The 12,267-nt window shown below is 49.9% G+C and overlaps 1 protein-coding gene across 1 annotated transcript in view; it reads left to right on the top strand.

The window, feature by feature from the left end:
* Positions 1-10,871, top strand: part of LOC149364768 (acetylcholine receptor subunit alpha-like) — a 34,839-nt gene extending 23,968 nt beyond the window's left edge. Inside the window, exons 3-8 of the mRNA XM_089574707.1 lie at positions 790-899; positions 2,109-2,289; positions 2,454-2,738; positions 5,576-5,851; positions 9,506-9,730; positions 10,328-10,871. Of these exons, the coding sequence (XP_089430833.1) occupies positions 790-899; positions 2,109-2,289; positions 2,454-2,738; positions 5,576-5,851; positions 9,506-9,730; positions 10,328-10,525 (1,275 nt within the window). The 3' untranslated portion in view covers positions 10,526-10,871. The remainder of the gene's footprint in view (positions 1-789; positions 900-2,108; positions 2,290-2,453; positions 2,739-5,575; positions 5,852-9,505; positions 9,731-10,327) is intronic.
* Positions 10,872-12,267: the final 1,396 nt, after the last annotated feature.

Here is a 12,267-nt window from a genome sequence, read left to right as displayed (position 1 = left end):
AAACTAACGCCTCACTCGCGACAGTGACTGCATTGCTGTACAGGATTATAGCACGGGGTCACATTCTTCTATTTGTCAGCATGCGCAGGGCACTGCGTTTGGTCGGCCCTGTACTGCGTCCCTTGTTTTCAAGCAGGACGATGGTCAGTAGAGCATTACTTAAAAGAAAGTCGTATAGTAAGTTGATATTTAAGTGGCATGTGTCGCTTCTGGTGAAATGGTTCGCCCACCGATGTTAGAAAAACGTGCGCGCGTGCTGCACGAAATTAAATGTTCACACTAGGTTTCCCAACCAGCCACCTCGTGAAAAGACTGAATCACGAACCACGGGCGTGAGTAAAGGGGAACGTTTCATGCACATCCTTTGTCAAAAGTTAAGAGCCCAGTGGGTTTCACTCTGGGTTGTGCTGTGTGGCTGGTTCTGCATTACTATCATTACAAATCTCTTCAATGTGAGAGGAACTATTGACCTGTAGCATCCTTGGAAGCTTTAAACTTGGAAGGATGCTACAAAGCCCCACTACAAGGCTTGGAAGCAAAGTCACCAAACCCCTTGGACTCTAAACTTTTGGCGAAGGCTGTACACGGTACTCCGCAAACTTAACTGAGGCGTGACATTAAAAGGAACAGCGCAGCGTAGTCTTGGTTATTCGTTGTCGTGCTCTGTGGAAATGACAAGGCAATGACCAGGATTCGGTGCAGTCCCAAACAAGAAATGAGAATATAGCGGTTTTGAAACTTCAATATAGCACTTCGTTGCTCTCTTGGCCATTCACTTTTTCTCGGCAGGAATGGTCCGACCATAAGCTCAAATGGGATCCCCAGGAGTACGGAGGTGTCACCGAGCTCTACGTGCCTGCTGAGCAAATTTGGCTCCCTGACATTGTGCTCTACAACAAGTGAGTTGCACTTCGCGAGGACTGAGCTGATCTTTGCGCTTGTGTTCGGGGTGAGCAGCTGTCATTACAGCCTACGGTAGCTAACACTTCCTTCTTGCACAATGTTATGCATTGGTTGGAACACACACAAGCATGCTATAAAGGAATAATCATTTTGCTATTGTCGCAAGTCTTTATTGCACTAAAGGAATTCGAACTTCTTTTCTGCTACTGCGCACCAACCCAACGACGACGCGTCATGATCAGGAGCTGGTGGTGTTAGGTCTGGTGGCGTGAAATAAAGTATGTCAGTTTATTAAATAATACCTTCAGACGCATCTTTTCATCGCCGAACGGGCGAGGCGTTCTAAGAAGCTAACAGGTCATGCTTATTTGGACAGCCTACATTAAATGGATACAAAAACTGGATTTCGATTTACTGAACGTAACATGTGGCCATTGCCGACGGTTGCAGTTTCAAGGTTGCGTTTTCAAAGACTCAAACTTGAATAATGTATCGTCAATCTTTGAAGGCGATCACTCATTTTCAATTAGCCTTGTTCAGTTCCTGTCGCGGCCGTCCTAGGTAACCCAGCAGGTTTGCTATGTTCCCACTCATTTGGCATTCAGTCCGCTGCCCTAACATACCAATGGTTACTCCTCCGCATTATACAGGACCAATCAAAAGCTACTTCTTCTCGATCTCCACATATATACGTGTATTTGAGAAACGACTAGCGGTCGATTCCGTCTTCATTCATCATCATCATCAGTCTGACTACACCCACTGCAAGGCAAAGGCCTCTCCCATGTCTCTCCAATTAACCCTGTCCTTTGCCAGTTACGGCCACTGTATCCCCGCAAACTTCTTATTCTCATCCGCCCACCTAACTTTCTGCCGTCCCCTGCTACGTTTGCCTTCTCTTGGAATCCATTCCGTTACCCTTAAGGACCAGCGGTTATCTTGCCTTCGCATTACATGCCCTGCCCAAGCCCATATCTTCCTCTCGACTTCAACTAGGAAATCATTAACCCGCGTTTGTTCCCTCACCCACTCCGCCCTCTTCCGATCTCTTAACGTTACACCTATCATTTTTCTTTCCATAGCTCGCTGGTAATCGTAATTACCTGAAGATTAATTTGGCAGTCAATCTGCAAGTATAATGACATCATGGATATGCGCATTGGTGTCGCCGCTGCCCGCAATTCAATTTTTTCTCGCGTGTGCAGTGCGGACGGCAACTACGAGGTGACCATCATGACGAAAGCTATAATCCACGAGGACGGCCGCGTAGTCTGGAACCCGCCGGCCATCTACAAGAGCTTCTGCCAGATCGATGTGCAGTACTTCCCGTTTGACAAGCAAGACTGCTTCATGAAGTTCGGATCCTGGACCTACGACGGATTCCAGGTACGGCTCCAAACGCACACTAGAAACTTCGCACTTAACCCATTTGAGTACAATATCACGGTCGCGTCTTGGAAAAATGGACACATCGCGTAAGCTGCTAAACAAAACAACTCAGTGTCTTACCAAAGCTGCTTTTGAAGCAGGATAAAATGGAACTTTCGCAGGTGGACCTGAAGCACGTAAGCGAAATTCCGGACACGAACATTGTGCCGGTCGGCATCGACCTCACCGAGTTCTACCTGAGCGTCGAGTGGGACATCATGGCCGTGCCGGCCATGAGACGAGAGAAGTTCTACTCGTGCTGCGAACAGCCCTACCCGGACATCACCTTCAACATCACGCTGCGCCGCAAGACTCTCTTCTACACCGTCAACCTCATCATCCCCTGCGTCGGCATCTCCTGCCTGTCCGTCCTCGTCTTCTACCTGCCATCCGATTCTGGAGAAAAGGTCTCCCTCCTTCACATACGCAGCATGCAGCTTAGAACGATCTCGGGGTGGAGGTTTAGCAGAACTGTGTCCACGCGCCACTACTGCGCGTTCTAAATGCTCAAAATCGATGCAAAACAAAACATTTTCGCCGATGAAAGGACATGAAAGAATGGAAAAACTTGTGCTGTTCTGGTTTTCATGGCCAAAGCTACAGCTCTCTTGTTTCTTCAAACCTGTAGCTCATTAATAAGAAGCCATAAGTGACATGACGGCTTCAGGCGCACCACTTCTGTCCCCTGCACTGGAGCTTATACAGGCAACTTTTCGGAGCTCTCGTGTGTAGGCACTATTAATACTATCAACCGGCAGTACTCATACCTAACAAAAAGGATACGATGCTATTATAGCCTAACTCGCGAAAATCAGAACCATCGAATGATGTGGAACTGGCAGATGAGATTTCTTCTCATAGAAGGCCTCAGTGAAAGTAAATTCAACGTTTTCATTTCCAGCCGGTTGTTAAAGGGGTGGAGACACCAAATTTTGAAGCTATAAAAAGCCTGCTATGGGATTCCTATGTATGCAAGGGCACTCAAAGCCGGGTGTTGGACGCAACAAACGTTTAAAAAATATTTTAATTCGGTTCCAAAGATTACCTAAATGCTCACTCTCACGATCTAGACCCATCGCTAGCGCCATCAACCATGACGTCACAAGGGGTGTAGAAAAATTAAAGTTTTAGTGACGTCATACCAAAATACAGTGACGTACGATGAGCGGGGCACAGCCGCGTGAGCGCAGTCGACACACCAGCGAGCCGCGTTTGCTGCTAACCGCCACTCGCTCGGTTTGCGGCGCGCCGTTGCGAACAGCGTCGCAACGTCCGATTGCAGCTCGTTGCCTGCGTCCGGCCTGCTAGATGTCAACGGCGGGCCGCTCGCGACAACAACGACGGGAAGCGGCAGCCAATGCGAGCGCGGAGAGCGGCAGCGTCATGATGACATAGGGCGCACTCCTTGGAGCCGGGCGGTCTGCGCCAGTCTTCGTGCCGAACGCCCTGAAGAACGCGATAGTATTGTTTGTTCACGTTCATAGCAAACCCTGGGATATATGAATATCAAAAATGCATCGTTTCTGACGATCGTTGGCAAATACCGAGTTCCTGGTAGAAGTGATGACTGCGATGCAAGCAAATTTCATCAGCCGGTTTTGTGCTGCTGCTACCTGGTGCGGTTCGCCTGCCGTCTGCTAGCTCTGTTGCTGAAGACGTCGTGGAAATCGAACATATCTTTTATTATGGGACGAGTTCACAGTAAAGGGGTGCCGAGCGGAGCACGTTTCTGAGCGCTGGCCAGTCCCGAAGCGCCCTCAGCCGCGGAGTCGATATGCGAAAGCAGCTAGGCCTAGCGACGACTAGGGCAGTCTGGGACCAGCGCGCAGGTCGTCGGCCGGCGTTGCCGCAGGCAGTGTCGCTGCCGAAAGATCCACTTTTAGCACAGTCATGCTGTCGTATCTGGAATCAAGAAAGAATCCTTTCTGGTAGCATGGCTGTTTTGTATTTTCTTGTGCGGACGTGAAGTACGCCGAGTCTGCCGGCCGGTAGGTCAGCCTGGATACCGTCTGCCGACGTCATAAAAGCGAGCTAAAGAGTGTTCTTGACGTAAATAATAAACCATGGGAAAAAAATGTGAAAAAAGTGTCATTTTTGAGAATCGCTGACCAATACTGAGCTGCTAGCAGAGGTAACAACTGTGATATGAGCAAATTTCTCACAACCGCGCCTAGCAGCTGCCGCTGGCGCGACGTTGGGGTCCGGCTCGCCTGGCGCCCGCTAGCTCCGCTGCCGAAGGCGTCGAGGAGATTGACCATACTATTATTTTATTGTGAGATGATTCTGTTAACACTACAGCTATTTGTGAAAAGTAGGCCTTTTATTATAGCGCAGGCGACTTCCGAAGCGCCGGCCGCTTGCTAAACAGGCTATAGGCCTAGCGACGACCACGGCAGCCAGGCAGCAGCAGAGCTCGTCGCCCGGAGCGCCCGCGAGCGGTGCCGTTGCCGAAAGCTCCCAAAATAAGCAGACATGCTTTGTCGCTGCTCGAGTATAGCTGGCAGTTCTGATAACAAGGCGATCTTGTCTTTTCTTGTGATATTTGTACACCATCCCAAGCAGCGCTCAGGTACTGCTGCACGGCAGCGAAGTGTGACACCGGTTGTGGGCGCAGCTTGGGTAGAGCGGCGCAGCGATGCTTACTGGCATTTTGCAAAGTGTTTCGCATCCTCACGCGAACCCGCGAAGGCGATATTAGCGTGCGAACAAAAAAAAAAGTCGATGTCCTCACTCATTGGAATCAGATCTGTCAGAATCCGAGCCGCTGGGACTAGACGTGCAGTTGTTTGTTTTCATGCGCTGGTCAGCACGTGTGTGGGAAAGCAGACGATGCAGCAGTAGGTGCGTCACAACTTTTGTGGGCCCACGTGACCAAGCGAAGCAGTTGATCTTCCCCCTCTGTGACGTCACTGAACAACTCGGCGTTCCGAAACCGAAACCGAAAATCGTTCATCTAAAAATGCTATAATAAATTATTCACTGTGAATATATGAATCTTTGAGTGTGTATCATGCTTCCTGGAGCCATAAGAAACGTTTGAAACTAAGAACGCGCGAACCACAAATTTGGTGTCTCCACCCCTTTAAGGGGCAAAAGAGCCTCATTTAGAGTCCAAGTAAGAGGCTGTTCTAAGTCTGCAGACTGATAGAAGTCAGTGCCCTAGCTTTCAGCGGGCACATAAACAGACACAGTTTAAGCCACCTGACGAAGTGTCTTATGCGGTCGTGTCTTCGCCGTTGCGCAGGTGTCGTTGTCGATCTCCATCATGTTGTCTCTGACATTCTTCTTCCTGGTGCTGGCCGAGATCATCCCGCCCACGTCTCTGGCCATGCCCCTTCTGGGCAAGTACCTGGTATTCACCATGATCCTGGTCACAGTGTCGGTGCTGGTGACCATCGCCGTGCTCAACGTGCACTTCCGCTCACCCTCGACGCACCGCATGGCGCCCTGGGTGCGCCGTCTCTTCGTGCACCTAATGCCGCGACTGCTGCTCATGCGGCCGCCCCAGTACCGCATCGAGGTGAGCGCTGCCACCATATATCGCATTCCCGCGGTCCCTCGATGGAAAGGTGCCGTCATGTATACGTCTCGATCGCATCCCTCTGAGAACACACCCGACGAAAAAGATAAGGGGGCATTCATTCTCGTACATTTTGTCCAACTTTCGACATGTACCAAGCCGTCATCTCAGTTCGGTGCTCAATGGCACTGATGCGCCTCTGGCTCGCTCGGTAGCGAAGCGATACTGAAATAAGAAGTCCGAAGAGCTAGTAGGCTAATGGTACTACCAGCAGGGCAATTTTTTTCTTTACATTATCTTGTGACGTGCTACAGACAACAGTCTGAGACAATACGAGAGCTTTGCTGAAATATTGGTGACGCACGCTGTAAACATTTAATGTTCTAACTATAAACCAAAATTATGAAGAAATTCTTCCAACGATATCGCTGTTATTGCGATTACTGCAACAGCTAAGCTGTTGTACCTGCGGTTCATTTCTTTTCCTTTATATTATCCAGTGATATGTGGGTGAATTTGAGAGCTTTGTTGAAGACTCGACGGCATATCCTATAAGCAAGAGGTGTTCTAAAAATATAAAAGAATTGTGAAGAGATCCCTCTAACGAGTACTCAAAGAATGCAAAGCATGCACTATAATGGCTGTACCCTGGAAAGAGAAACCGTCATGAGTTATTATGTCTATGTCTCGCTCCAAACAAAGCGGATCTGGATCTGTGCGGTTTGACTTGTGCTTAAAGGGGTTGTGAAAAGAAAATGAAGCTGCCCGGTTTTAATTTTCACTGCTTCCATAAACATTAGACATGCTAATTCCGAAATATTTCGGCTCAATATTGAGTCTGCGTTTAATAAAGCCCGTTCGAAATCGCTGCCTTTTTGTGCACATGAAACGACCATGCGCCGCCGTCGGCTGGCACACGCACTACTCGACTACGTCATTTTAAGATCTTCAGAAACGTAGAGATATCTTCAACTTTCGTTTGCCCTAAAATAATAGCTTTATGAGAAATTCAGAAAGTGAAACAAAGTTTTCCAATTATTTGCACGCGTAATTGCACTCTGTTAAACTGCAGCGCGTGGTCATACATCAATCACTGACCTGGGACCAGTTTCGGTTTCGGTTCTGCTTCTCCATCCTCCTTGGCTTCAGTATCAGCGGCTCGACATAGCCTTGCTTACGTGAACCTATCTAGGTGGTGTTCCTTGACAGCGGTGGTTTGAGTCAGAGAATCGAGCTGAGCAAGGTCAGCCCATCTCGACGACTGTTTACATGAACTCGATACGAACGAGTCAGCTATCGCGGCGCGCATCGGCTGCGCGCTTCTGTTCTTTGCTGCAGAAAAATATATTCCAGAAGCGTGAAGAGGGTTAGGCATAATTTGCAGATGGGGCTGCGAGTCAACCCACCCCTTGCGATAGAGATGAAGACTCGAGTCCACGACCGGGTTCGGAGGTTCACGGTCGGGGCTCCCGCAGGCAGAGGTGTCGTGGGCTCTCGGCATGACTGCTACTTGCCGGGCGCGCGACGTGCCGTTGCGAGCGGCGTAAACGACTTGACAGCAGCTCGCCGCCTGCGCCCAACCGATGTCAATGACAGGCCGCACGCGGCGCGTCGCACTGACAAGGGGCAGAATGCGAGCGCGCAGAGCGCCAGCGTCATAATGACGTGGGGGCGCGTTTCTCGGGGCCGGCCTGTCAGCCTGGATGCCGGCGTCAGAAAAACACGCTAGTATTATTTGTTCACGCGCATAACAAGCACTGGAATAGATGAATGCCAAAAATGAATCATTTTTGAGGATCGTTGGCTGATGCCGAGTTGCTGGCAGTTTTAATTCGACGATCCAAGCAAATTTCATCCCATGAACGCTTTATTTACTGCCTGGTCGCCGCTCGCATAGCTGGCATTTGCTAGCTCCGCTGGCGTCGCGGAAATCGAGCATATCTTTATTTTATTATGGGACAGGTTCACCGTTAAAGGGGTGACGAGAGTAGTACCTTTTACAGTGCTGACCAGTTCCAAAGCTCCCTCAGCTGCGGTATCGATAGTATCGATGCAAAACCAGGTAGGCTTAGCGACGACCAGGGCCGCCGGCAAGCCTCGCAGTTCATCGCCCGGCGCGGCCGCAGGCGGCGTCGTTGCCGAAAGCTCGGCATGCTGCCACTGCTCGAATATAACAGGCAGCCTTTCTGATAGCATGGCTGTTTTGTCTTTTCTGGTGCGAATGTGAAATACAGCGAGTCTGCAGGCCGGCCGGCAAGCCTGGATCCCGTACGCTGGCGTCATAAAAATGAGCTAAAGATTTTTATTCACGTAAATAATAAACTGTGGGAGCAAGAAGTGTGGAAAATAGATCATTTTTGAGGATCGTTGAATAATGCCGAGTTGCTGGTAGAAGTAGCAACTGTAATACGAGCAAATTTCTTGCCACAGCCGCCGCTGCCCGGCCGTTGCGGTCCGGCTTGCGCGCCTGGCGTCCGCTATATAGCTCCGCTGCCGAGCGCACCGCAACAATGACCATATTTTTTGTTGTGAGACGATGCTGTTGACAGTAAAGCGATGCCAAAAGCAGGCATTTTATTATAACCCAGGCTACTTCCGAAGCGCTGTCCACCGCGGCTTCGATGTGCGAAACAGCTGCCTAGTGACGACCAGGGCAGCCAGAGAGCAGTGCAGTTCGTCGCCCGGCGCGCCCCCGTCCAGCGCCGTTGCCGAAAGCGCGCTACGTGGGCAGGCATGCTTTGTCGCCGCCCGAGTACAGCCGGCAGTCTTTCTGATAACATCGCTATTTTGTCTTTTCTGGTGCGAACTTCAGTAGCCAAGCAGCGCGCAGGCGCTGGTGTGCGGTGGCAAAGTGTTACACCGGATGTGGCCCGGGCATGAGTCTAGCGGCGCAAAGATGATTGCCGCTCCGTGTCCCTGCTTGCAGTAGGCGGCAGTTCGCAAGCGGCGACTGGTGCGGCGCGCCGGCCAAGTTTTCGCACAAGTGTCAGCTTGACAGCTAGCAGACACCATTCTGAGCAGACGACGGTGCCACATTCGAGTAAATATGCGTGTTGTAACCTCGGTCAACTATGGCTAAACAGGCCTCGCTAAGCCGCCATGTTGTGTTGACGACAGAAGCCTCTGATTGGCTTCTTAAAATGACGTTTGCGGTGAGTTGAGGGGGACGCGCGCTGGGAAACCGAAATTTAGTTTTTTTCGCTATTCAATCAACCCAGACGATGAAACGAACCAAGGTATAATATAGAATGAAGGGTCAGAATTCCAAATACACACGTCGTTCAAAATTTTCGGAAAACATTTCACGACCCCTTTAAAGGCTCACCTACTAGTCCTTCCGTTCTTATATTCTTTGAGCTGGTTGTGACCCACTCTCAGGACTTAATTCGAACTTTTCTGCAGTCAAGCTTCGGCACCCGAGACTGAGAGCGTGACGTAACTGACTTTATTCTTTTCCTGCAGTGGGCAGTTGTCCTGCATTAGGCATATGGTGCGGCTGATGATGATGATACCTTGTTTCGCATGTCTTGCGTTACTTTTGGGCTAGACTACCTACTCCCTTTAGCATTCTACTCTTTCTATGCCACGCACGGTCCCAGAATGCTTTCGTTGCAAAGCAGTGCAATAGCAAAGAGTGTGCAATCGGTTCCGCAGATTGACGAGGGATCGGCTGTCAAGACCCCGCACCAGGGCAACGCTCACGGCGCGCTGCACGTGGACGACTCGATGATCCTGCCGGAGCCGCTGCTGCTGGCGCGGCCCCAGGGGCTGCACCAGGCCGACCCCGTGGGAGACCAGCCGCCCGGGGACCTTGAGCGCGCCATCCACAACGCCATGTTCATCGCTCAGCACATTGACAATAACGACGACTTCGAAAGCGTGGGTCTTCACTACCCCCCCCCCCTTTTTTTTTTGCATGCTTCGGGGGTTTTGCCGAACTTTCATGTGCGATTAGCGAACTCGTCGGCAACGTGGAAAGACGGAAGATCATTGGGAAAACGAAAATAAAGAAGGAACCAAAATATGTCAGATACATTGGATATTAAAGTGATCGAAGGCTGCAGATCCCAAGTGTGTTTCTCCGCATGCATGTGAACAAGATATTGAAACACACTGATACAGCCATCTCTATGGTTTGGTTTGGTTTATTGGGTTTAACGTCCCAAAGCGACTCAGGCTATGAGAGACGCCGTAGTGAAGGGCTCCGGAAATTTCGACCGCCTGGGGTTCTTTAACGTGCACTGACATCGCACAGCACATGGGCCCCTAGAATTTCGCCTCCATCGAAATTCAATCGCGGCCGGGATCGAACCCGCGTCTTTCGGGTCAGCAGATCTCTATAGTACTGTTTAATTCTGTGCCAAAAGAATTATTATTGTCTTTATGATGGTATCTCTATGTGATGACGTTCTGATAAAACAAATGTGTGTGCTGGACTCTAATGCAACGTTCCTTCCCTTCCTTCTCTCAATGCAGATCCGCGAGGACTGGAAATATGTTGCCATGGTTCTGGATCGCCTCTTTCTCTGGCTCTTCACGATAGCCTGCGTCGTTGGCACAGCAGGGATTTTCCTCCAGGCTCCGTCGCTCTACGATCAGACCGACCCCATCGACGTAAAGTTCTCCCAGGTGGCTCGCCGGATGAAAAAGGATTACCCATGGACCGACGTCTGAAGACAGCCGTGCCGAAATGACCCATTTGCAAAGTTCGTCGAGATGCAGCAGGACGGTTTTGACGAGGACCGAACGTGTTGCTTTTTGCACCGGGGTGATGACAGATTTAATTGAAGTGTGGTCGCTTATTACCGGCGACCGCTAGTAAAAGCTGAAATGCTGTGAAGACAGGCGATTTAGCTACCAAGCTGTACGCGTGCGTACTGACTTTGACAACGTGTCCTTCGTCCTGAACGGCAGAAAATGTGAAGATGCCTGTACATATACCTGCTCAAATAGAGCCCCTTGTGAAATAGTCAAATGTGGTAGCCGTCTCTGATGTTCAAACATGGCGCGTTGCGTCGACAAGCTGTCGAGATAACGCTCCATATCGAGAGAGAATACAGCCTATCAAGATACCACCTAAAGATTCTCCTATTACGGCACTGAAACGAAAAAAAAACAGGCAGAGTTGTTCGACTATGAGAAAACATTTTAAACGAATACGGTGCCCACTCGCGCGGGGACAAAGTACGCTGATTAATCCGATGGCCGTGACGTCAGCACCTGCCGTGGTGAAAGTGTTCACCCTAAGTGGTGTTTCGATCTACGCTTCGCGGGTTTTCCAAAGGATCCTGAGAAGTTTTCACAAACAGCACTATACTAAGAGGGCATCAAGTTGTCTGTCCAACAGGCCATATTCATGTAATGTAACGCCACTTCAGCAAGAGAAAGCTACTTATCCTGACTGGTTGCGCGTGCGTCCAACAAATTAGTTAACGCCTTAATTACAACAAGGCAGGGAAAGAACAAAGAACTAGGGACACCCTCTGAGTACCGGCAACTGTACAGCAAAGCAATGAATTTCACATTTCTCTAACAATTGTGTAGCATAATCACAAATGCCGGAAGCCAATAGTAATTGAAACCGCACGTTTTACTAAACTGGCATGCTGATGAACGAAACATAGATACTGCTGTTCTAATCGAGACAAGAAAATATAGCTAGCTGGACTTCTTGCCCCTCTTTAGAGCAAAATGGTTGCAATATTGTCATTTCTTTTCTTTGGGTGCCTACCGTCCCGTTTTCTGTCAGTCCTCGATCCACACACTTGGTACATAAATTGCAAATCCGTAGAAAAAAACGTTTTTGTTACATTGGTTTGTAAGCCCAGGTGGTAGCATCTGCAATAGGTTTGGTTCATCACGGTTTAACGTCCCAAAACGACTCAGGCAATGACGGACGCCGTAGTGAAGGGCTCCGGAAATTTCGACCACCTGGGGTTCTTTAACATGCGCTGACATCGTACACAGCACACGGGCCTCTAGAATTTCGCCTCCATCGAAACTCGACCGCCGCGGCCGGGATCGAACCCGCGTCTTTCGGGGCAGCAGCCGAACTCCGTAACCAGTGAGCCACCGCGGCGGGTGCATCTGCAGTAGAAACAAGGACTGCTTTCAGAACGCACAACAGGTTATGTGAAAAAATTCTGACGCACTTTTCAAAATGCCCTGCGGAAGAGGTGGCCAGCAACATGCGGCCTTTCATATTCCTTTGGAATATGCGCAGGAATGTAGAGCAGTTCCATCTTGCCGAGCCAGCTCGGGTAATCTAGTATAACCTCTGCTGGAGATGAGCATAAGAGGCCAGGTCTTCCAATCTTTTAAGGCGAAAGCCTTTAATGCCTCATACTGTCGTTAGCAGACGCGTCGGCAGCGGTGTCGGCAGCGGTGTCGACAGACGCGTTGGCAGATTTGTCCGC

This window comes from Amblyomma mixtum, chromosome 2 (genome assembly GCF_055824585.1).
Source record: "Amblyomma mixtum isolate Tamu chromosome 2, ASM5582458v1, whole genome shotgun sequence".
NCBI classification, from domain to species: domain Eukaryota; kingdom Metazoa; phylum Arthropoda; class Arachnida; order Ixodida; family Ixodidae; genus Amblyomma; species Amblyomma mixtum.
The sequence above is the reverse complement of the archived record's forward strand: the minus strand, read 5'-3'. Positions and strand labels throughout refer to the sequence as shown.